Genomic DNA, 25,333 nt, shown 5'->3' on the forward strand with positions numbered 1-25,333 from the left:
GAGGGGCGAGGAAAAGCACCTCCGCGATCTCGTTGCCTGTTTTTTGTCCAACGATCCCGAAAAGGAGATATGAAATTGGTTTTGGAATAATATAAAAATACTGAAATGCGTCCCTTGTTGAACGGTTCCTTTGTTATAGCAGTGTCTTTACCTATGTCTCGTGTCATTAAGCTTCAAAGTTATCTTTTTTCAGAAGGGAACTCATGTAATGTACAAACCAATATTTTCGGGTTGAGCATCACGCCCTGTATTAAACGAATTATATTAACCTCATCTCGTGACTATATTATGGTCATAGGACATATAAAGCCAAGAATGTAGAACGTTTTTGCATCTCACTGAAGTTTTTTTCTTGAAAAGTTTGCCCTGATAGGTGTAGCTGTTACACGAATCGACACTTGTTTTACACTGTGAATTGCTCAAGCGTTCGCCTCTCTTCTGCGGAAATATTCATCCCAAACTACGCTAGATTTCTGTGAGTATCGATGTTGTGACTTTTTTGTTTGTCCTTGTTGTTTTTTGGTCCTCTTTCTTTTACGATACTGTTTTGTTTTCATTTTTCAAGCTTTTTGATATTAGCTACTGCCGGTTCGATTAGCTACTCCATTGCCACAAACTTTGACTTGTCGAATTGATCCAGAGTGACTGTGAAAGTGATTAGGGTAGAGCGTTAATCGATCACCTATAAAAGTCTTTTCCTCGTGTTTTAGTCATTTAGATGGTAACGACATAAAAAAGGTATCAAGTGGAATATTCTCAAGCCTTTATTTCTTAAGAGAATTGTAAGTTTATACCCATGTAAGTCTTCGTCAAATTGAGTGTTTGCAGTATTCGTAAAAGCATATTCGCCATGTTTCCCTTTTAAATTAGACTGACTGGAACCACCAACACCGTTGACTGGTCAAGATTTTTTGAAACGTGATCGGGTAATGTGATTGTGTCTCCCCTCTTCTCCCATGCACTAGGTACCGTATTTGGCAACTTCCATCTTTAGTGTACAACGACACGCACTCACAGAACTACGTCAACATTAAACAAGGTCGTCAGAGAGGAGGATGTCTCAACGACGTGATTATAGCTTGGATTGGGCATCAGCGCAAATAATGCATGGGCCAAACAAGTGTTCCCGAGTCTAAGATAGTTAAAATTCTCGTCTTAGTGACTGTGGCTAGTTCACTCTTAGAGTTTGAATTGGTTCAGCCTGTCATCAGTCTCCATGGTTCGATGGAAGTTCAAACTCTCTTTTGGCAAATAAACACATTCGACTTCACACACTCTCTATGAGTTTGAACCACTCTCGACAATCGTCGTCAGCTCTTGTTCTTGTTTGCGTGGGCTAATAAAAACCTGTTTCAACATTTACTATGAAAAGTCAAATTCAGTTTACCTCATTCTAGCAATGTGATTAAAAGTTAACGTCAATACTTGAAGTGATAAAGAAACTCAGCGATTGTAGATTCCATACAGTTATGTAAATAAGTGATCTCTCGCATTACTTACTGATACAGGTATATAAACAAAAGTGGCATCGCGGAGATTGAAAACAGTTCATTCATTGGTGCAAAAAGCATCGTAACGTTGTAAGTAGCCTCTCTTTCGTAGCCGATTCATAAATAATGTCATTAAGTATTAAGTTTCAGTAATATTGTAGAACGTGAAGAACCCTTTTTAAAAAAGCCATTTATCTAATAGAGAACCTACACTCTTACAACAAATTGACCCTACATTGTTGGAAATAGCGTCTAAATTTCAAAGCTTAGTTTAAAAAGTTGAGATGGAATTATACCGTTATAAAATTTAGATTTTCTTATCGTTTATTTTCGTTTTTACATTTTTTGCGCGCCACCATTTTGGATTCTATGACTTCAAACGGATTTCCAATTATTCTACACAAGAACTTCTGCTTCCTGACAAAAGCGGCAACCTATGACGTTTTAAAATCGAAAATGAACACTAAAATGTTGTCTTCGCTTTCTAAGCTAAGCTTTGAAATAATGACAATATTTCCAACAATTGAACGTCAATTTTTTTTGTAAGACTATCTTTTTTTAAGTTGGCTGTTAAAATAGATTATACTAACTTTTGTTGAACATCGTTTCTTCAAAGACATGCTCTCTGAAAACTGCGGTATTATTATGTGCAGGGTTTTTCTTAACTCAGATTGTTTTAAACTTATTCTCAAGAAAAGGCTTGAAGAAGACACCTTCATAGAGCTTACTCGTAAATGACTACCATTTTAATATGTTTTCGTTCGTATTCAAATTAGCCCTTCTCCTCTTTCTTAAACTCAAAATCCAATGAGCGAGGCAAGAAGGGCTAATTCGAGTGCAAGCAAAAGAATATTAAAATGACGGCCATTTTGGCATAAGGTTTATTTAAACAGGGTAAAGTACACAAAGTATACAGAAATTTATAATATTCAATATAATGAGATTAGATAAAAGGCAATGCAAATACTTTGCAGAGCGGCTAAATGTACTTGGAAAACTGAACAGTGCTTCACTTAACACCGCCTTGTATATCTTTAGCGACGTGCACAAATAATTTAATAAGAGGCTTCTCGCCATCCTTTGTATAGTATCTACAGTTTCAACACGCGTTACATAAAGAAGTATAACAAAGACACTTTGACTACTATATGGAATATGGTGATAATGGTACAGAGACCTGGTATACGTAACTACTAGTCACAGATCTTGAATACGTGCACGCATGCATGCATGCATGCATCCATCTATTCATCCAAAGACCAGTCAAGCCAACGAACCAACGCGACAACCAACCAAACCAGCCAGTCATCCATCCGTCCATTCAAAGGCTCATCAAACGCGTAGACGTAGCTGACTCCCCTTACCAGAAGCTCTGCGAGGGTAGACTGACATGCCGACAAATGTCAGCTCGGACTTTTACAAATAGGCACAACTTAACGTCATTCCGAATTACGAGGACATATATCTTTTGCCTTTATTTTGTCTTAGAAATCTTCAGGAAAACAAGTTAAAAAGAATTCAAAAGCCCATGTTCGAGGGTCTAGTTTGGTTGAGAGATCTGTAAGTAAATCGTTTCATTGTCTGGATCGGTATGACTTCTTTTTGGTGCACTTCTCTTCTTCACAACAGTTGACAAGCTTTTGCGTTAATGGCTAACACTTCCATTTTCTGTTTCGCTTTTCAGGTTTCTTGCAGAAAACTTCATTTCTCAAATTGACGAGGACGCTTTTGTTGGGCTTCATCAATTAAGATATTTGTAAACTTTATTTTTCTGGAACAGTCTGATAAAAGTTAAATAGGATTGATCGATATATGAATGAGAATAATTTTCGTATAGTTTCACTTGGTCAAGTTTCGTTCCTTAAATCTAAAAGGGAACTCAAGGTAAACCAATACACTGGAGAAAAAACATCTGCTGAGCCACTTAGAATAGTAGCCGGGTCATACACCTCCCTACGGTAAAATTGATATGTTGCTCTAACAGGAACGTACGCAAGATTATGTCTTCATGAAAATATCCAGCCGTATTGTCAATTTTCTTTGAATTCCTTTCATGGATAAGCATTTGGTTACGTAGAAACATAAGTGACTAGTAATAATTTAATATTACAATTTTAATTACGATTTTAAATTTTTTTTCTTTGTTTATTTGGAACCAGAGATTTAACAGGAAACTTATTGCGAAAGATAAAAAATAAAGCATTGGGCCATTTGACGGATTTATCTTTTCTGTAAGTAAACAACTTAGTTATTGATCATGACACTTTTTTGCAATTTATTCCTTTTTTAAAATTGTTCATGCGCATCAGAGAGAATAATCTGTTTGGACGACACTGAACCTCAAACTATTGTTTCCAAAACCAAGAAGTACGAAGAAGTTCCAAAAAACTCATCAATGAAATGCTTCAATTCAAAAAGCGTTATCAATTTTATTTTAGCTTATAACAATGCTGGACGCGCTGCTAAAGTTGTTTAACATCACGCATAACATTTGTTAAAATTTGGTCGAAATGTTTGAAGACCAGCAAAACATTCATCCAACCAAAAATATTGTTCAAACATTATCTAACATGGGCAGCTAAACGTCTCGATGACAAAATGAATAGTGCTGTGCCCCGTTTCCCCAGTTCACCGAAAAAGCTTGTTCCTGGGGTCTTTGCATTTCACTTCAGTAGAAAAAATCATGCAAAGCCCCTTTTGCTCGAACATTCCAACATGTTAAAAAAAACTTATCGTCCAACCCCCTCCAAAACTGTTATTTCCGTAAAGATCGCTGAGAAACAATGGACTGGATCTAGGAAATTCTTCTGTTCCAGACGACAACAAGTTATCAGCAGTAATAACATTGTAAGTAATCCTGTTTAATTGTTATTGCTTTTTGTTTTGGATTTATGACTAGCCAGAGAGGACGTCCTTCAGTTTTTCACTTCGAATAAAAGGAAAAAGTGAAAATATTGAGTCGAAATCAGTGTTAAATCTTTTTCAACGTATTTTTTGGGGGTGAGGTTATAAAAAACCTCAAGATTCATTTATCCCCCTGACTCGACTTTTTACACACATCTCATCCTTAAAATGATGTAGTTTATTGTAATTTGCAGTAGTTTTTTTTGTGTATAAAGTGTCAAGATAGTAATTTGTTATGAGTCTAATAAATGTCCAAGTACGCATGCATTTGTCAATGACTGAAAAATTACCTCAATCATTTCACGGCACCAGACTTAAACATAACATCACATTTCATTCACAAGAGATGCTTCGTTTGTCAGTCTAATCAGGTGAAATTAGTAGACGTGAACCTATTTTAATGCAATAGGTCATTTTCCAGTTGCTGTGAACCTCAATATGAAAGCGAGGCTCAGTGCAAAGCTTTTCATACGAAGATTAGTTTTGTTTGCGTTTTAATGAAAACTAGACTTAACACTTAGCCTCGCTTTGACAATGAGGTCCAAAGCAACTCGGAAATGGCCTATTCATCTGAAGTAGGATGTGAAAGAGGGTACAGTCACAAAACGCTGTTGATCATAATTTTGATATGATTACCAACTTTTTTCCAGAGATCTTTTTGGTAATCGCATAAAACGAATAGAACGAGACATTTTCTCCACGATGCACTTTTTAGACCTGCTGTGAGTGTAATTACATTTTTAACATCACAGACTAAAGTTAAAGGGACTGTTAACACAGGAGGGAGGCTGGGAAGAAATAGAGACATTTGTACATTTTTACGAGCTAGCCGGGAATACAATAAAACGAGTACAGGAATGGACTTGTGTTCGCTTGGTCACTCAGCTGTAAACTACCTGGGGATTTGATCCAGTAACTTATTGAAAAAGGACAGCGGACTCAAATGAGCACATAAAGGTGTCACGAAATAATTACTTGTTTAAGTGAGCACGTTTTAATGGTATGCATGAAAGTTTCAAGACGCTCTACAGCATCCTTTTTAAACTATGAACTCACGCTCTATTTGTTGTTAGGGGGTAAAATTTACTGGTATGCGTGGAAGCTTTAAGGACGATAATTTCGAATGAGACATTACCATTGCCGGATATGGCGTCCGCATCAAAGAGTATTTGAGCCATCACGGTAACGATCCAGCAGAGCTTCTTTTAAGAAGGTCTTCTGGACGTTAAAACATTATTTTAGAGGGCGGAAATGATCCGAATGGAATGTATAGTTAAGAGAGTGATTTGGATCGTCATTTCAAAAATGAGAACGAGTTAAGAATCTAGGTAAGCAGCAGTAAACTTTCACACAAGACGTCGCTTCGCAGCTGCCACGCAACCGAGCAAATGGTCTTGAAATGCAATGAAATACGATTCAGATCGCTTGCCACGTTAGAAACTTTGCTTATTTCACGAAATAAATCTTCGAATTTATATTTGGCAGCGTAGAGCTCAAACTTTGTGATTGAAAACATCTTTTTTGAGCGTCAGAGTAAAATAATCTAGTTCAAGCACTCGTAAATATCGAGTTACGGCTGGCGTCCTCGTTTTGTATTCGATTTTCATCATTATTATTCAGAAAGGAACTTATTCCACATCTGCCCTTTTTCATCCAGATTTGCAGGATATGTTGCCATTCTATTTTGCAAGTCTCCCAAAATAATTAATGAACATTGACCTATTACTTAAAGGGTATTTCACACAAAAAATTAAATTGCTTCGTTAAAAAGGCCTTGTACCTATACGTATTTAGTTGTACCGTTTTATTAATAACCACAAAACAAAATACATGATTTCTCATATTAATCATTTTCTGTACAACAATCCCCTTATTACAAGAAATGGATGCAAAACAAACATATGACGCCCAAATACAACGACCACATTTATACACTAGTTTATATCCTCTGCATTCACGAGTTGCTCATAAGAGCCTATTTTAAATTTAAGGGAGACTTAAAGATTTCTTGTGTACTTTAGGGAGAGGTTGTGTTGTATTTGTGTACCTAATATGCTGCAGTGACAACATAGGAGAATTTTTGAAGAGCACGTACCACAACATTTTGTATTCTAGTTTTTAAACCGCCTGTTTATTACAGTTTTTTAGCACAAAAATCATAAATCTTAATCAATGAAACTGTTAGGGTGTATAGCATGTCCAAATCTAACGTGAATAAAATATGACGGTGACGTCATTTGTTCCATGCAGACGCCATCTTGAATCCGCCATCTTGGATTTCTTGGTTCTCCATTACCTCGCTAAACCGTCCAAATGTTTGGTGTTATATATTAAAATTTGTCCCTTTGTGCTTTGTGGCAATCAATACAAAGAACTCAATACCCAGAATCAGCCAGTTTTCTTGATTATCTTTCCTTTTTTGCAGGTCTTTATCTCTCAATCAAATCACGTATATTGATGAGGAGGCTTTCCAGTACAATTTCTTCCTCAAATACATGTAAGATAATACAGACACAGAGTGCTGAAATAATACAGATTAATTGCTTAATACAGGTTAGAATGTTTTATAGAGACATTCCACGAAAGACGATTTCAGGGAAATGGAAGAAGACCGGCAAAATGATTTTACTGCTTTCAATACCTTTTAGTCTTCCCGATTTGCTAAATGCACTTTCAGCATTTTATTACCAATATGATCACAGTTAGAATGATTTCATTTTACTTAGTGGTCGCTTGATACAGGTCAAGCTTAAAACTTTTTACATCACAAAAGGTGACCTTGCCCCTTCCGTAGATGTGAAAGCTTACAACAAAGTAAGAGAGGAATTGTCCAAGACAGTTCACTTAGAAGATGGTCATTGCTTCAACGGGGCCCTGTAAAAGAATTCAAGCCTCATTTTTTAGTGGTTTCTTCAGGTGGCAATTTGCATGCTTGTGAGGGCATTTTTGGGTACCCGTTTTCCAAAACAGGCTTTCCGGACCTTTTGGGTGTCGCATTTGAACCTGGTGCACCAAGAACGCCTGAGATAAAATGGGTTATAAAAATAAGCTTCACAGGCTTTTTCGGTAATGCTTTAGAACACAGCCTTACCTTTGAAATTATGTACAGAACAAGACCTTGGACGTTAAAAACTTAAAAAAAAAAAAAAAAAAAAAAAAAGGAAAGAAAAAATGACCTTTTTTCCTGTAACTTCCCAATTCCGGGTAACTATCAATTAACGCATTGCCTTATAAATTTTATAGTTGTTTCAGTTGTTATACTCAAAACACAGAGCGAATGTATTTTCTTTTTCTAATTTTATATTCATTAGATTTCTGGATGGAAATCGCATTCGTAGAATCAACAGACGTCATTTCTCTTGGCTGGGTGCAAAAGAGCTTGAGATTCTGTATGTACCATGATATACACAGTGGTTTATATATCTGAAGACAAGCTAACAATGTGAAATGCCTCAGAAGAGAAAGGCTCTATGATGTTGACCTTTAGAGTGGGTTTCCCTTGAGTGCAGGAAAACCAAAACCAAAGTAATTACTCTGGTCAATCACAACAGACGCAAACAATGACTCGAAGCAAATACTGTAACCGGTCCGTGGCGAGGGAAAACGCGTGCGAGCAAGTCATGGTTGACATTGGTTTGGTTCCCCCATCTGTTGAGAAAGTGCCGCGAGTTTTTCTTATAAATCACAGAGCGTGTTTTCGACACTCAATTGAAAACCACTCTATTAACCATACACAAACACTTAATAACGAAGTCAGTAGACACATATTTCTACAATTTAAACGAAAAGCTACATATGTAATTAGGTCCCTAACTGCTTATGGTCATGTAATTTACATTGTATTATATAAAGGGAGCATCCGAAATGAAAACAGAATGTGGCCGAAGTGCATGGTTAAGTTGAGACATCTGATGTGAGTTACTGTGACTCATTAAGTGTTGCTCATCGCCTGTTTTTCAAAATAACAAATGGATCGCCGCCATTTTGAATACACTAGAAGGCCCTGGGACACAAATTTCGTAGCCGCAAATAGCACAAGAAGAAAGTTAATGCTAACCAGCTTTTATTTGAATGCTCACACTTTTAACTTTTTACCCTATGTAGACCCCCCGTGGGGAGAAGGGGGAAGATATTCTGTCCGCGCCGACTTTAAACGTTTTGAGCACAGGCCATCAAACCTTGTGACCTTTTGAGAAATTTATCTGGGAAAATTTCCATGCGATAGATCAGTGGTCACTGAATTTGATGTTACCATATCAAACAAATTTTGAGGGGAAGTGTTTTAGAATTAGTAATATTCGTGTTTTTAATGACGAAAAATTAACTATCTTACAGTAATTTCCATGTTCTTAGATCAGATAAGTGTTTTTACTTTGGCTTTTGATTGCGTTTGATCAATTTTCGTGGTTTCTGACGTTTTGGGGTAATTCAGAAATCCAAGATGGCGGATCCAAGATGGCCGACGTTTGGAAATGATGGCGTAATTTCTACGTAATATGACGCCTTCAATTCCCACTGTGGGAAACATCATTGGGAAACATCATTGGGGTACTATCTATGCTCCCTTCCCCCACCCTCTCCTCCACACCACCCCCAGCCACTGAAGACGACAAAGATCCCGGTCTAGATAGGGGTAAAAAAGTAAGTTCATCTATGACGCCAGACTTCACTGCATGAGGAAAAAAGATTAACAACTAATGCATTGCTCTGCAGTACTCTTTCAGGAAATCCACTCCGGGTGATCGAAGAAGGTGCTTTCGACAGATGTCAGAACCTGGCGACCTTGTAACTATGTGCTTTGCTCCTTCTTGAACTTGGTTATATCGGATGCAATTTTAATTAATTCAAACGTTAGGTCTTATCCACTTAGTTGAGTCCAAGGATTCGCCCTGGCGAAGGGCTAGCGCTCGAAAGGTCAGCTCTCGAAACTCTTTACAAGTGAACAAATATTCGTTTCCACTTCCCATAAACGCTGCACCACAGTTTCTATAAGAGCTAGGACTTTAAAACAATGTGATAATCACACCAGAGATTCTGGGAAAATGTAACCGCGATACCTTAACCACTTTGTGTTTTTGGATTTCAGATTAATGGTAAACACAGAAATAAAGACAATACAGTTGAGGACATATTCGGCCTTGCCAAGCCTGCAAGAAGTTTTCATGTACGCTTATCGAATTATAACGATGTAGAATGGACCTTGTTTTGTTATTTACAATTAGAAAGATAATAACGCGAGATTAAATACCGTGTGCCATTCTCTTTCTTACAGTTGGTCTTTTAAAGAAGTCGGTTTCAGCCCGGTTCTATTACAGACACGTTCAAATTCAGTAGCCGGCTTATGCTTAAGCTCTATTCTATTTTTATGACAAATCAGTATGAGAAAACTGATTTTAATTTACAGCTTACCTTCACTTGCGAAGTCGATTCCTGTCTTTGTGCCAACACCAGTTAATGTATATCTGGAAGAAACTGGTTACACGTGCCTATCCGATGACCACTGGCAAAACTACTACGCATGCTCACCATGCAGCTATGGTACTTATAAGACTGAGGAGGGATGCACTCCTTGTCCTCCAGGTAAAATAGCGGTGATTAAACTAATCGCCCACGGGTACGTTATAATTATACATCTTGGTTCACTTCTTAGTGGTCTCTGCAAATAACATGTGCTAATTGCATTGGACAATGGAACCCTGTGTTTAATCGGCTGCAGAGAGTACATAGTTCATTCTGATCAGTGGCTACGATTATCATGATGACGCATTCATGCGCGGTGCACTACTGGGTTTCCTTAAAACAGTGAATTTGACGAGGCATCAAGACATTTTATGATAAAAATGATTTGCAAAACATGACAAGAACAATGAATCACAGATGAGATTGTTTTGGATATTGCAAAACGAGTACACCAATAACTGCTTAGAAATGACCAAAGCTACCTATTAGGGTGCAAGTGTTCAAGTTTCAAGTCAAGTTTACTGTGTAGATACGCTAAGCTTTAGTGAGACAGCTCACCAGCTAGTTTTCAGATATTAAGCACGAAAATAAATTTAAAACAACTAAACATCGTGGCTATACACAAGTAACTAGAATAACAAAGAAGCTATAAAAACGAGCACTTACGTTGTGCCCCAGTCAGGTTGTCTCTTGTACACATGAGATTGGCCCTGATAATCACTGGATTTTAGTTGCTCTCACAAAAATTCAGTGTGATATTTGTTTCCTTCACAGTATCATGCTGGCCACTTTCGTCACAGCGCATGAATTTAGTCGGTAATATACAAGGCATACGCCACATACGAGACTAGTAAATGACGTACCTAGTTCAATCAACTAGGTGAGTCCTTCATAATAGGCCATTTCCGAGTTGCTGAGAACCTCACTATGAAAGCGAGGCTAAGTGCAAAACTTCTCATATGAAAATTTGTTTTGTTTGCATATGAATGACAACTAATTTTCATAACAAAAACTTTGCACTTAGCCTCGCTTTCATAATGAGGTTCAAAGTAACTCGGAAATGGTCTATTGATGACACATCGATACAAACATTAGGGAGTCTTTCCTAGAAATTAACCCGGCAGAGGGTTATGAAACTATTGCATAATATCAAAAGTGATTTTCCATTCCAGGCGGTTTTTATCAGGACACCTTGGCGCAAGAAGGAATAATTGCGCATGGTACGGGCTGCAAGGAGTGTCCTCCAGGTACCTATGTTGATCCTCTAAGAGCTCCTGGCAAAGCAGAGTCAGATTGTTCAGCTTGTCCTAAAGGTATAATTTCTTTGTTTAATAAATAAAACCATTTTGCTCCTCAAGATCCTCCCGTTCATGATGGTAACCAGCGTGATTATAAGGTGTCCGTTGGCTTTGTTTACGATATTGAACCATTTCTCCTGTTTTAACAGTTTACTTATTTCAATTTTTCTAACGACTAAATATCTCGCCAAAGGCCACTAATTTTGTAACCTATCTTCTTAATCCAATCAAATACGTGCAAAAAAGTTACAAATGGTTTAACATCTTTCGACAGGTACAAACCTAAGAGTTTTTGCGGGCTTCAGAGCATGCTTCTGTCTCCATGGTAACTATCGCCTGGACCGATTCGGTGAATGCCTGGCCTGTCTTCGAGGGTACAAATGTGGTAACGGCACCGTTACTTTAGCCAGAGGCTTTTACTGGAAGTGGTCTCATCACAAGACAAAAGAACTGTATACTCGGTTCAAAGACAGCCTGCAGATAACTGATAATTCATACAATAAAAGGTTGACGAAATACCCAAATTTTTTGCCTTTGGCGTACGCGTGTCCAGTTGTTGAGTCATGCCTTGGAACCATGGACTCGACTTGTTCCCAGGGCTACGAAGGTCCTCTCTGCGGTGTATGCGCTGAGGGATATTTCAAGTTGTTAACCAAATGCCAGAAATGTCCATCATTACCTTGGATCGTTGCTCAATTCCTTGTGGCCATTATCCTCGTATTCCTTGTCACATTTCTGTCGCTCAGGGATAAGAAGAAGGAGGCAAACACTCAAAGATCTGTGGCAGACGTTTTACTTGCAAGGTTCAAGATAGTTATCAGCTTCTATCAAGTCACTTCCGGGACATTGAACGCTTTCTCGTACGTCGAGTGGCCTGAGACAATGGCAAGTATCGGCAAGTACACGGGAATGCTGCAACTCAATCTTTTCCAAATCGTCCCCATCCACTGCTTGAACAACTCGGCAAAAGTCGACGCTTACTCCACATTGCTTATGTTTGTTGCTGTCAACGTCTTGGCAGTAGCCATTCCAGCATTTTTCTTTCAATGTAAAAAGATCATCGTCAATCGACGAGATGAGATGCCTCTTGGGAAGAAACGTGAAGTCCTAAAGCTCACAAAGGAGCGTTCCTATCGCGCTGCGTTTCTGGTGCTTTTCATCACATACCCATCAACGTGCATCCAGATCTTCAGAATGCTCCCTCAGACGTGCCAAGAGATTTGTAGCGAGGACCAGAATGCTGGCTGTTAGTCCTTCCTCCAAGCAGACTTCTCTGTAAAGTGCCATGATGAGAAATACAATCATTTCGTAAAATTTTCGTACGTCCTCACCGCCTACCCAGTTGCCTTTCCACTGGTGACTCTTCTGGTCTTATGGAGGTGCCTTTCCAAATCAAAAGAACCAAGTAATCGAAACGAGCTTCATTCCGCTTTGGCCAGGGGGTTGAGATTCTTCTACGAAAACTATTCGGACAATTGTTGGTTCTGGGAGATTGTGGAACTGGCGCGCAAGGTGCTGTTGACTTCAGCACTTTTACTTGCGGATGCCCAGAGTCGTACATACATTGGTTCGGCGGCTATTGTGTCTGGACTTTACACAATATTGTTTGCATGGTACAAGCCTATAAAGGACTCCTCTGAGCACTGGTTACAGCTGATTTCACTCATGGCATCCTCTGTCAACTTTACAGTTGGAATGTTGCTCAAAGTAAGATTCTGATTTAGTATCACGGATTTAAAATATCAGGAGATTGACCTTTTGCAGTGACTAAATTAGTTTATTGGTTTTCATGTGCGTTGATGTGACGATAGCTTTCAGTTTAACGATAGGTCTGTTTAGATCTTCGACTCTGAGACATACTCCGAGATTAAATCAAAAAAACTTTTTCTAGGGTATTTTCTAGGGTATATTTGGGACTATCTGAAGATAACCACTCAGGTTAGCCATTCACAGTTTCTTATTTCGACTCTTTCAGACAAGTACGCTAGCGTCGTTTCGGGCAACCTTCGAAACGAGGTTACGTACTACTTTCATCAGAATAACCTCCTCGGTCTCAGCCACTAATTTGTTCTGCTGTTTTAAAACCTTTATTTGTCTTGGTTGTTTGTTTCTTTTTTTTTTACAGATTCCAGACGAAGTTATCTCCTCAGCGGGTGACAAAGAAGTGGATAAGATAATGATTACTGTTTTGCTCGTAACGGCCAACATAATGGTTATCGCCGTAGTGGCAGGTACAAATATTACGACAAATCAACCTTTAATAAATAATTGTCGTCCAGCATATTTTTTCTAAATGGTAGGTTAAAAATAGGCTGGGGAATTCGATAGGGATCGACATCCAGATAAATTTAGCTACACCAAACTATGTCATTGTTAAACTGTGCTCCCAATTTTAGTCTAACGTATTTACTCGAAAAAGCGATGTAGTGCTGATTAACGACGGTGTCTCCTAGTTCACGAATCCCTTCTTAGATGTATCCCAAGTATTGCTTCAATAGCCTGTTGTCATCCACCGATGTTTAATCTGTACTTTTCTTCTTCACAGTGCAGTATTTAGTGAACCTTGGTCGGATGCTGTGGGAGTGGCGTCAGAACCCTCAGTGCAGTGTAGACTGCTGCTTGTCACTTGTACTCACACTGCAAGACATCGGCAGTACGGCAACCACGGATCAACAACCTGAGCTCAACCAAGGAACATTTGAAGAAAGCTTTGATATGTCAGAATTGGGGGAAGCTGATGATAAAGTGGAACAGGAAGGTGCAGCGAAGAGGAAAGACGCCATCAAACGCGGTCACATGAATCGGAACTCATCCGCGTTGACATAAAACGGCACTTGACTTTATTTCACTTTTGTTGTTGTTGATGTTGTTGTTTTTCTTCTTTTTTTTTCTTTTTCATGAGAGGGGTGGAATTAATTAATGTTTAGAAGATTTTAGATGCCCTCACATAATGCTCTTTTCAAAAAATTGAGTAGAGTTTTAGTTGAGTTTACTGCATAGATACATTGTTTGTACATGTAACCTTTTTCGATGCTAGTGGATTCAAGAGGTTCTGTAAAAAGAAAATGACAGAACGTTTGTTCAAGCGAAAATCAAGTGGCTCAAATAGGAAGTCAAAAAGGCAGGATTCCACTTTGCTATGCCGGGGCCTTTCTTAAGTGTATAAACAGAACACAATCGACCATCTGCAAATATCTAACCTTTATTACACAGGTAGTTAACCACTGCTATTTACAAGTTGACAAACTGCCTCAGAGTTACTATATCTCCAAAGAACACTGTACTTCCCTAACAATCACAACCCAAAGGCCAACACTTTAAGCTAAGGAGAACAATTACAATTGTGACTGTCATAAGAATCTCAAGGAGAACACATTTTAGAGGCTTAATTACACATTGAACTCTAAATTGATAAATGTAATTCGAAGAAAGCCATCTATATTTAATAGCTTTCGCTGTCATCGTCATCAAAATAGCCAACCCTTTTTGTTGTGTAAGCTTCTTTGAATCTTTGATCAAATAACTCCAGATCTCTCTCGTCACGTAACACTCCCTGTTGATATAACAAAGTAACGATTACAAATTATACAATGGACAGTGTAAAACTTGCGTTTTGATTTGTGTAAGCGGAGTTTGTGATTGGAGTACAGATGCAAGAATGACGTCATTGAGCGGTGTGACCGGCGCACGTGACCAGAGTCAAGAATCCAGCCAGAATGACTGATCAACAAAGTTTTGTAAACCGGTTTTTTGAGAAGTGGACAAACATAAGCAAATTTTCTCAGGAAAGTGAAACTGCCCGATAAAAAATCTGATTACGACCGTTGCAAGTGACCCCAACCAGGTTTAAAAAGCTGTTTGTTGTGATGTGAAAAGGAAAGAAATATTAATTTATTTTGCCCAAATATGTCGCCAAAAGAAATCCGGTAATGGCGACATGCTGTAATATTTTGGGGTCAGAAATTCCATCTGGAATAAACGCTAGTTTTGAAAATATTGTTACAGTGTAAATTCTTTCGGAATATACTCTAATTTAGAGAATAACAATTGCATGTGTACAGTAGCCTAGAAATTTGATTGAAACTTTTTGACTCGATTCAGTCAACGTGATGCCCGCTCACGAAATGTTTGTCATTTTGCCGTGGGACTGTACTCTGATAACGCACAGAGGACGTCAAAACGTGGCAAGATCACCAGTCACGTTACTTGCCCGCGGCTCGTAGCGTACTTGTTTGTAATCAACACGCTTTGACGTCATCTGTGTGTTATCCGAGTACAGACGCACGGCCGAATGGAATCTATTTGTAAACAAACAACAGCCAAATTTCGCGTTAAACCTCGATTTGTTTTGGTAATAATTTTTGTTGAGTTGAAACTCGTGTCCATAACATGTATACAACGTGCTTAAGGGCGGTCAATTTGATTCCAGAGAACCAAGATTCTACCGCTTTTGCAGCGACATGGTGCCATTACGAACCATTCGCTCAGATGCCACCATAAGTATTATGCGTACCCTTTTCAAGGACGCAAAGTACCCTCGCTCTAGGAAGATACAAATTCAGATGCAACCTTGCCCCCAAATATGTATACAGCCGCCTCTCACCACGCCACTGACGGCCAAAGAAGATGAGAGGCGGCTATATTCATAACGAACACGTGAGTGCGCGTGCTCTAGAACGCCCACCTTGGGTAAGAAGCCGAGTAGTTTGGAGGCGTGTTCTTTAAGTAGTCTCTGTCTTTCTTGTTCAATAATCTGCCTCTTGTATTCTTCCATTCTTTCTTGTTCACGACGGGCTTCAAGTTCTGCATCCTGTAAATGAAAGATGAAAGACATTATATAAAAAAAAAGAACAAAACAAAACTACCGGCCACAGACTTAAGATGTCACTTTGTTCTTACCCTTTCTCTCTGGAATTGGATTCTTCTATCTTCAATCAGTTTTTCGACAGCTTTCTTGTGCTCGAGTTGTTTCATGCGTCTCTTCTGCGCGTTCATTTGTTCAATTCGGTCATCTTCGGCAAACTTTTCAAGCATCTGAAAAAAGAACCATGACTCGAGTAAACAAATGGTCAAAAAAAATCCTCTTTGGAACGTACAAGGCACCTTGGAGAAGCATAACGACGAACTAACGAGCAAGCTCAAAGTGAGGAACACATTATATAAAAATGTGGGAAAAAAAGACGTTATCAGAACCGATCTTCGCAAGTAAGTGGTAGAGACGTCCATCAGAAAACATTTGTAAGGTATGGGGTTACGAAAAAGATGTGATGTTGCATGGGTACCATCTGAGAGACTGTACAGTGGATGTGAAGGTCTGTTTGCGAGTTGTAACACTGCTCACCGTCAACATACAATTAAGGAGAGCATAAGTATCCTCTTACCTTTCTTCTGAACTCCTCTTCTTCTTCTCTCTCTGCTTGCCTCTTCTGCTCCTTAAACTCAAGCTGCTGTCGGCGCGTGCTCTGTAAGTCCAACCGCTGACGAATCTTGTTCTCAATTGCCAGCTGAACGAATAAAAACCAAACATAAGTACATGTAAGATACCAAATATGTGTGTTGTTGTTTCTGTCATGCAGCTTGCATGGCTTGGTGGAAAGAAACTCGGAAAACAGGAAAGCTTGACGTTTTATCCAATGAGTAAGAAGTTACACTTAACAAATACGCTAAGTCTTGTTGGTTCAAACTGAAGGGAAAACGTGCATCGCTAATTAGAGCATCAAAATTTTACTAATCTTGCTTGCTCTGATTTCCCTTGATAAAAAATGTAGATCAGGATTTTCTAGGTTCATCGTGACACTTAATAACGTTTAAATTACAGATAGATACAACTTCAAGCGTGATTTGTTTGTTCGTTTGTTTGTTTACATGTACCTTTTCTTTCTGTCTCTCCATTTCCTCTTGTTCTTCCAAGTAAAGTTCAGTCCGAATTCTGAAACAGGCAATGCAAGAAATAATAAGTATTGTGATGCAGGAATACATGTAATTTTTCCTTCTCCAAACTCTGTAGGGAATTGCAATAAGTCTTCGTCCCAGATCGAAGTAAAACGGTAAGCAGCGTGTGCGTCGCGTTTTAATAGTGATATCAACAAAACGACTGGGGAAAGTCACTGTGAATGCCTTGATTTTGCGTTTCTTAAGTTGAAAAACTTAAGAGCCTGCAAGAGGCTCTATCAAATACATGTATGTGGCCGTTAATTCCAACAATGAGGAACAAAGCTAAAAGCCAACACCGGGTAAAATCAAGGTGTACTACAGTCGAACCTCTTTATTACGGACACCAAGGGGACAGGAATAAGTGTCCGGATTATAGAGGTGTCCGTTTTAGAGAGGTAGGCTTTATATGGATTTCGGTTTCTCAGGGAGCAAGTGAACTGTCAGTAATAGAGAGGTGTCCGTAAGGAGAGGTTCCACTGCACATTAAAAGCGCAAACTGCAAAACGCCTCGGTGGACGATCGACACCAATCTGGAATTAATAGCTACATGTATAAACAGGGTTTCTGTTTCTATCAGCTTAAACATAGGAAAAAAAGGACTTACTAGAATCCGCAACGTTACATTGTACTTAATCTGAATTTATCGGCCTGCTTATTTCCCTAGCAAACTACGGAGTGTAACTCAAACGACAATGGGCCTATATACATGTACTAGTCCTTAAAAGAAATAAAAAACAAAAAACAGCCTACAGTGTACACGTAAGTCAGCCTGATATTCTTGTTAAGTCTGATAGCGTTGCCAGAGCTCTGCCCCAAAAACATTAGTTTTCATTATAACTGCTTGTAAGCCGTTTCCCTAAGAGTTTTGATTGCTCACAACGGGCCAGACAATAGTCCTAGCAAAAAGCGACTCACGTTGTGTTATTTGTTCCTCTTGTGGATGCAACTACAGTGATACTAGTTTAAAGGCAAGACAGGATTAAGGTGCTCTCCGGCTTTTAAAGATCAGAACGCGTATACACTGTAGCTGTAATGGATAAGAGCGGTTAGTTTCTAAAGAAACTGTGGTGTTGCGTCCGTGAAGAGTGGAAACGAAAGTTTGGTATTATAAACAGAGTTGAGTCGCCCGTAAATTCGCAAAACGTATGCACTGTTAAGGCCACTTTTGGGTCATTTTCTATATTGTCTGTCCGTGTGCTGGCCTGATTAAGTTTCAATTTTCCCGCGGACAGCGCACAACGGTCCCGGATGTGTCGCAACATTCTGGGCGATGAGTGTTGACATTTCGAGCGTTAGCCCTTCGTCTGAGGGAATCCAAAATAATAGCTGTCAACAGAATAAAACTAACTCAGCGGCTTTTAATCCTTTTTCTCTACCGAAAGCATTACTGTACCTTTCCATTTCCTCCCTGGCTTCGTTTTCTTCTTCGATTTGCGTGGCGAGCTGAAGAAAATGGAGAATCGTCAATGGCAAAAAATTAAAATTTAGGTATTGGCATATCTGTTAATTACAACTGAGTTCATCCCAGTTAAATGTTTCTTTTTTGCACCACCCTCTCTCGTTTTGGTAAGTCGAGCAAAAGTGTACTGAGAAAAGAAATAAAAAGTTCTTAGTTTTAATTGCCAGATCTTCCTTACAAATGAAATTTTGCACTTTTGAGGATTAAAATCAGTTTAAAAAGGGTTCAAAGAAGCTTACAGGCGTATAACTGATCTTAACGTCACTATCAAGGTGAACGTAAAATAAAATTAACGAGTTAATAAAACATAGAAAACCCGAGGAAAGGGAGCAGGTAATACTTGGGAACTTTTCATTTTACTTTGCCAAAACGCTGGGTGGAAAAGAAACTGAAGAATAAGAAACCTAAAAAACTATAAGTGGAATGGTGACAGATTTTCTGGTTGAGACGACAGTTTGTTAGAAAGTTGGCCATGTTTGCAATTCAAAACATAACTGACTCTCACCTCAGGGTATAAGTGGGACCAAATTTGAAGGTTAAGACTGACAGGCATTGCACTGATAATTCTGCATTTATGTTGGAAAAAATCTATGACAAAATAATTGCATGCGCTTTACAATACAGTGGGGTGAGGGGGGGACTCTACCAGCCTGCTTGGGGGCGTTCGTGCCCTGCAATTCAAAATGCACATGGGTACAAGTTGCAGAATCCCTCGTGTACGACACCCCCAAGCAGAATATTTAAGGTGCAATGTCTCACCTTGTGCTGAACAGCGGCCATGCTCTCCTCCTGTTGTTTCTTCTTCTCCATCCTATCCTCTTCTCGTTGCTGTTGAAGTCTTGCAAACTCCAGAATTCGTTCGTTCTCTTCCTCCATCAACTGCCGTTCGTGTTGCTTCCACTGAATTGTGAATTTAAAAACAACTGTTAGAATCGACTGGAAAACAACTGAAACCTGTTTACTGACAAAACGTCAAGGAAACGTAAAACTGTTCATGTTCATGGAATGATCAAATTTTTGAAGTTTTATTACTTCGGCAACAGAGTTTGCGGGGGAACTGTTTTTGGTTGGACTCAGCAGGAAAATTTAATTTAACCAAAGTTAGAGTCAACAAGCGCGTGAGTTGTCTTAAGATCTCTAATTGTGTTGGACAAGTATCAGTTCCTGTTTTTTTCTCTATGTTGAGCAATTGAAAAATCCCACAATGCTATTATTTGAGTTGTCACTGGACCTGCAACAATCTATCAAGCATGCACCAAAAGCACTGGAGTTAAATAGTATACCTCATCTCTCTTTGTCTTGAACTCTTCAATGTATCTTTGTGTAGCCTTTTGTTTCTGTAATCTTTCTTCAAGCTCCCTGGTGAAAAAGTTAGAAAAAGAAATGTACGTTATACCTTTGCCATACTAAAATTTGCCACTTGCCAAGTTATTTTTTCCAATTAATTTTTGACATCTTTCTGACAACTTTATGACTTTTGGTTTCAGCTTCAAACAGAAAATTATAATACAAGAAGTGCAGAGGTCGCAGCTGTCAAGTGTAGTTACATGTTCTTTACTTCACTTTATCCCAAAATTAACAACTCTGCATTGCACAATGCAAACCTGGCTGATGTTTAAGTTTGGGCCTAATAAATCTCTCGTACTCAGCACTGTGTGCCACATGAATCAATTGCGCAAATTGTTAGATATGTTGTGTTGTGCTGTGTTATGTTTCCCTAGAACTTTTGTTGGTACTTAACATTTATACAGCTAGGTGATGAGAACTTAACAGTGGAGCAATAGGTGGCTCGCATTGCCGCTATGTTGGTGTACAAAACAAAAGAAAATTTGCTTACATAATTTGCATAAAAATGGAAGTTAACTCCCAGAGGAGAAAAATCTCATTGTTCCTGTCCACCAACATGGCCGCCATGTCGTCACATGCAAACCATCAATACTGTAACTGCCCCCACATTAATGCATTTTTTTTTCTTATGGGCAAAGATTAACCAAGACAAAGATTAGAGTACTCCAACAGGGGGAGGGGTACTCAATTCAATTTTATAAATTTAAACTTTCAGAAATTTTGCTTTTGTAATTAATGGTCACCATCCCTTTCACCTCCGTGCATTTAGGCATTTAACTAATTGACGGCCGCCACAACACAAGTTTGAAACTTCGTATGCGTACTATGTAAGAAACACACATACCTTTGATCCTCTTCATATATCTTCCTTACAATTTCATCAATCATGAGTTTTTCTTTGAGGAACTCCTCATAAGCCTCCTGTTTTCTACGCTCCTTCTCTGTCAGTTGTTTCTCAAGCTGCTCCTGGTAGCGCACACTTTCTTCCCAGCGTTGAATCTCCTTCTCTTTCTCCACTTCCAGGGCTCGATGATATTCTTCTTCCATCTTGGCATGAATCTCTCTATCTTTTTCCTGCATTCATGAATAAGACATTAAAAAATAAGTCCCCTGAAAAATTATGTTAGCTTTGTAGACTTATTGATTCTCTTTCACCAAAAATTAATTAAAATAATGTGAGTTATGTCAGAATGCAAACAGTGTTCAGTGTAAAATTGGCAAAAAAGAAAGAAAGGGTTTTAGCAGAAAGCACATTGTATAAATACTAAAAAGAAATATTCGTGTACTGTAAGGCACAATTTTGCCAAAAAACGTCAAAAGAAAGCTCAAACTTTGTTATCGCATACAGTAGACTTCCTCCAGTCATCAGTATTGGGATTTTATTCAAGGGCTACATCTCAAATAACTGAGATTTCCAATAGTTATGCAGATGTTATATTGCTTTCCATAAATATTGGTATTTTGAATCAACACATTTTTCAAAACAGATTTAAGTATAAAAGTTAATGTTAAAAAAGGACAATGTTTTGACCGTCTAACGGTCATTTTCAAGTTCAGGATAAGGTTAGTAAATTAGCATGTGCTTTATATATATCATTACTCCTTTAAGTACATGTAAGCACATACTAATTTTACTTCTTATCTTGAACTTGAAAATGACCGTCAGATGGTCAAAATGTCGTTCTTTTTAACATTAACTTTTATGGTTAAATATTGGTAATAGTGGCTAAACTAAAACAACACCCTGACACTCTAAGATGTTTTACAAAATAATTAATCCATAAATTGATAAAGAGGAGATAAATTAACACACTGTGGCAAATTTCATCAACTCGTCTAAGGGCAAATTGACTTTTTTTTAGTTTTTAGTAACATCATGATTTCTGACCTTCCTGTCTAGTTCCATTGCAAACTTTTCTGCCAGTTGAGCTGCTCTCTCTCGATTCATGTATCCTGATTTTAGCTTGGCTTCAAGTTCTCTCAACTCAACACTAAAGATAAATCATTTTACAACATATTTATCACACAAGAACAAGGAAAATTTTGATTCTTGTAGTTCAAGACTTTGCACCCGTGTACTGAACCTGTTATAACTACTAAATTTAAAGGCATCTAGAAAATGCTTTTAATGATTTTTGTCCTGTGCTTGAAAATGCAGTGTCACCGAGGAGAGGAAAATCAACTGGTGTACATTGGAGGGAAACATTAGTGACAGTTTGGTACATTTAAGTGCTTTCCAAAAAAACTAAGTGTTAAAAGTAATTTGCATTATTTTGCTTTGGTTTTACTTTATCTTGTCTGTGATCAGTCAGAAAAAACTTACACCAGTACTTTCTTAACTGAAAGAGGTCAGACTGATTAAGCAATCGTGACGGGTTAATACCTGTCAGTTTGCCATACTTAAGTGTAGCACCAGTGGGATTCATTTGTTCTTAGTTCAGATTGCTTGCATTACTGTTTGGGTGAGTCTTTCCTCATCTGACAGAATGATTACTTTTATTACTTATATGGCTTTCAATAATTTATTCAAAACCACAATACCACACATGATTGAACACAGATTTAAAAATACTTGTATGAAGAATTGATGGTTTCACTCCTTAGAATTAACTGGAAAAGCTGTTGTTGAGTACAATATAAACACTACAACAAAAGTAGTATCAGTATCTGTTAATTAAAACCTAGTAGGCTGGGGTGATGTGTCTTGCAAAATGTTATCCAAATGCACAGGTCTCCCAGACTCAAATTTTGCACAAGGTTGCCTCTGAAGTCAATTTCAATTGCATTAGGCAATTAAAACACCATTGGCTCACAGAACAATTGCTAATTGCTATTTTTCTGTGAGTAGTCTTGTGACATCTTGCAAAGTTTCGAATTTACCATATGCAACCCTTCATTGTATGTGGTACAGGAAAGAGAAACCGGTCATAATTATAATATTATTGTTAAATACCTGTTCTCCCTTATTTGCTGCTGGAGCTTTTGTTCCCGTAGTCTCTCTACTTTCAAATGTTCTAATTCCTAGTGATACAATGAACATAAAAATCATTTTAAAAAAGATAAGTGTTGCTTAATGACTGGGTTAAAAAATAGTACAGTTGAATCTGTCTAGTACTGTACTTGTTAGTGAGTGTTCCATTTGAATCAGTTCTGATTGTGAGTACCCTCTGCAGAGCAAATGATATATCTCAACATTTAAGGGCCATTTATATGGGAGACATGGAGATGCTGGCTGACAAAATAAGAACAGCTTAAACCTTGTTCTAAGATAAGATGCGTGTTATTTAAGTTGCGTCTAGGTGCTTATTTTGTACTATTTATATGACCAGTCTGTGTCTCATTTAAGACAATTGTCTTATTTTATCCCGTATAAATGGCCCTCTTGTTTCAAACATAACTCATTATCTTCTTTTACATTTACAATGAACTGAATAATGATGTGAAAAACATTAATGATTACTGATGCCATAGATGGGAGCAAGGTGCTACATGTGTTCTGTTCAGCATGTTTAATGGCCTTAAATTCAACATTTAATGTTACATGACACATAAATCAAACAGCAATCACAATATTATTCAATCAACAAAATTCCAATAGTTCTTTGCTTATTAGGAGTCTTGTGAAAAGGAGGGAGTTATATAATAATACACACCAACCTTGGCAAGTCTATCCTCTTGTTCTTGCTGCTGCTGTTTGAGTTCCTTTTGCTCGTGTTGCTGAAAAGGAGATTGTTTTATTTGGTTAATTTGTGTACAGTAAGAACATTGTTTAGAAAACTAGTGTTACATTGTACAAGTTAAACAGGCCCCTGGCTCTAATGCAAAAACAAAAGGATCATCAGCCTCTTTCTTATGGTCTCTCTTCTTCCTGTCCCTTGGAGTAAAAATGTGAGAGGGAGATGACCCTCATTCCAGGAAATAGGTAGAAGAGAAACCCTGGTAACAAGGTCAAAAATTCTGTTTTCCTTTTCCCCTAACTACATCCCTCAATAACTTGGAGCAGTTCTACAGTACCAGGTATGAATGACAGCCCACTGCCCCATAGTTGACGAAAAACAGTAACATGCATTGAACACTTGTGGTCCGGCAGCCTCTGCCATCGGTGGTCCCCCAGTGGATGCAAATAATAATTGACTAAAGATTTGTCTGCCACCATGGTCTGCACTCACTGTCACTCGGCGCATGAATAATAATGAAGTAAATTATTTCGTCTGCTACTACAGTCCAAGGTCACACAGCTGATGGATATTTGCATGAGGTAAAGAAAGTAAAGATTTGTCTGCCATGGCAGCCAGGTTGCACTCCCTCAGAAAAATATAATGAGGATCTTAACCTACCAAAAACAGTTTCGACACTTCAAGATTCAACACCTTACCATTGAATCTTTGTCAAACCATTGGCAGAGCAACATAAAATACAATTGAAACTTACCTTTCAACAGGACCACAAAAGAAACAGAACGAAAACACTGACCAGTTATAATCAAAGTACATAAAAAACCTTTGTGTAGCCCCAAAGGATACATGCATTCGCAGGCCAAAGACACCACAAGACTGTGGTGGCATTTGCTTCAACTTTACCCATCAACTGTGGGACTGCAGGCTAGGAAGGATTTACACACAACCCCATGCATGTAAATTAAAGTCATGCTAACCCTCTTACACAAACAGTGAACTAGAATAAAGTCTTCAGTCGAAAACTGCTTACAAAATTATTGTATTTGGCTGTGCGGAAATCTTGCCCAGCAAGCTCAACAAAAGCAGCAGCGCATTACATGTAAGCGTACATGTAACTTACATGTAAGCTTACTGAATTTCAAGGGTGTTCAACATGTGCGAAAATGCAAAGTCGTCAGATTATTGTACTTTATATCTAGCGAATATAGTAATGGGTATTTACTTTTCTAATAGCTTCATCCATTTCTCGCTCGTTTTCTTCCTGTCGACGTCTCCTCAGAAACCTTTTATTTTCTATCCTTTCTTCACTGGCCATGTTAGCTTCTAATGTTTTCTCTTGATTGATTCGCTTTATCTGATCCTCCCTCGCGATCTCTTTCCTCCTGTTTTCAGCGAGAAGTTTCTGTTGCTGGGCATGGCCAAGATTCATTCGTCGTACAGAAGCCTAAAAGAATATTGCAAAGATATGAAGTAAGCAGATGCTACGAAGGAAAGTAAAGTACTCGACGTTCTCCCATCATCTCTGATCATCAAAATCAACAACGGTCCCAACATCAAGCGATTTAGTGCTATACTCACCATTATTCAAGCCCTCGGAAGCTAGAATAGATAAAATATCGTACAACAAAGTCTATGGTTCCTTTTGAAACCACCAAAGTCCAATACAGCCACGGAAAATACTTGTAAATGAACAGAAACCTTCTCGCAGATCACTCTGGCTTTGCAAATTGTGCTTGTTGCTGTAACAACCAGTTCACCAAAGCC

General features: G+C 38.4%; 3 protein-coding genes across 4 annotated transcripts in view; 2 read left to right on the forward strand and 1 right to left on the reverse strand.

Annotated features, from left to right (window-relative positions):
• Positions 1-12,408, forward strand: part of LOC146472872 (uncharacterized) — a 28,613-nt gene extending 16,205 nt beyond the window's left edge. For both annotated transcript variants that reach the window (XM_085119098.1, XM_085119097.1), the window contains exons 11-25: positions 361-475; positions 711-782; positions 1,509-1,580; positions 2,979-3,050; positions 3,175-3,246; positions 3,650-3,721; positions 4,260-4,337; positions 5,045-5,116; positions 6,820-6,891; positions 7,706-7,783; positions 9,108-9,179; positions 9,481-9,558; positions 9,799-9,974; positions 11,027-11,167; positions 11,427-12,408. In XM_085119098.1, coding sequence (XP_084975224.1) covers positions 361-475; positions 711-782; positions 1,509-1,580; positions 2,979-3,050; positions 3,175-3,246; positions 3,650-3,721; positions 4,260-4,337; positions 5,045-5,116; positions 6,820-6,891; positions 7,706-7,783; positions 9,108-9,179; positions 9,481-9,558; positions 9,799-9,974; positions 11,027-11,167; positions 11,427-12,403 — 2,219 coding nt within the window. In that variant the 3' untranslated portion in view covers positions 12,404-12,408. The remainder of the gene's footprint in view (positions 1-360; positions 476-710; positions 783-1,508; positions 1,581-2,978; positions 3,051-3,174; positions 3,247-3,649; positions 3,722-4,259; positions 4,338-5,044; positions 5,117-6,819; positions 6,892-7,705; positions 7,784-9,107; positions 9,180-9,480; positions 9,559-9,798; positions 9,975-11,026; positions 11,168-11,426) is intronic.
• On the forward strand, positions 12,408-14,259 carry LOC146472873 (uncharacterized). Its single transcript, XM_085119116.1, has 3 exons — positions 12,408-12,859; positions 13,278-13,383; positions 13,698-14,259. Exons 1-3 carry the CDS (start codon positions 12,818-12,820, stop codon positions 13,976-13,978), a joined length of 429 nt encoding a protein of 142 aa, XP_084975242.1. The 5' UTR covers positions 12,408-12,817; the 3' UTR covers positions 13,979-14,259.
• A 181-nt stretch (positions 14,260-14,440) lies between these two features.
• LOC146472874 (meiosis-specific nuclear structural protein 1-like) lies at positions 14,441-25,304 on the reverse strand. Its single transcript, XM_085119109.1, has 14 exons — positions 25,148-25,304; positions 24,792-25,013; positions 23,550-23,609; positions 22,846-22,913; positions 21,781-21,883; positions 20,737-20,966; positions 19,829-19,904; positions 19,305-19,445; positions 18,480-18,529; positions 17,024-17,081; positions 16,534-16,656; positions 16,052-16,186; positions 15,837-15,962; positions 14,441-14,705 (listed from the first exon to the last, which is right to left on the reverse strand). The coding sequence occupies exons 1-14, from the start codon at positions 25,148-25,150 to the stop codon at positions 14,595-14,597; spliced, it is 1,506 nt and encodes a 501-aa protein (XP_084975235.1). The 5' UTR covers positions 25,151-25,304; the 3' UTR covers positions 14,441-14,594.
• Between the last annotated feature and the right edge of the window lie 29 nt (positions 25,305-25,333).

Source organism: Pavona decussata, unplaced genomic scaffold (assembly GCF_977016875.1).
Source record: "Pavona decussata unplaced genomic scaffold, jaPavDecu1.1 SCAFFOLD_96, whole genome shotgun sequence".
In the NCBI taxonomy this organism is placed as follows: domain Eukaryota; kingdom Metazoa; phylum Cnidaria; class Anthozoa; order Scleractinia; family Agariciidae; genus Pavona; species Pavona decussata.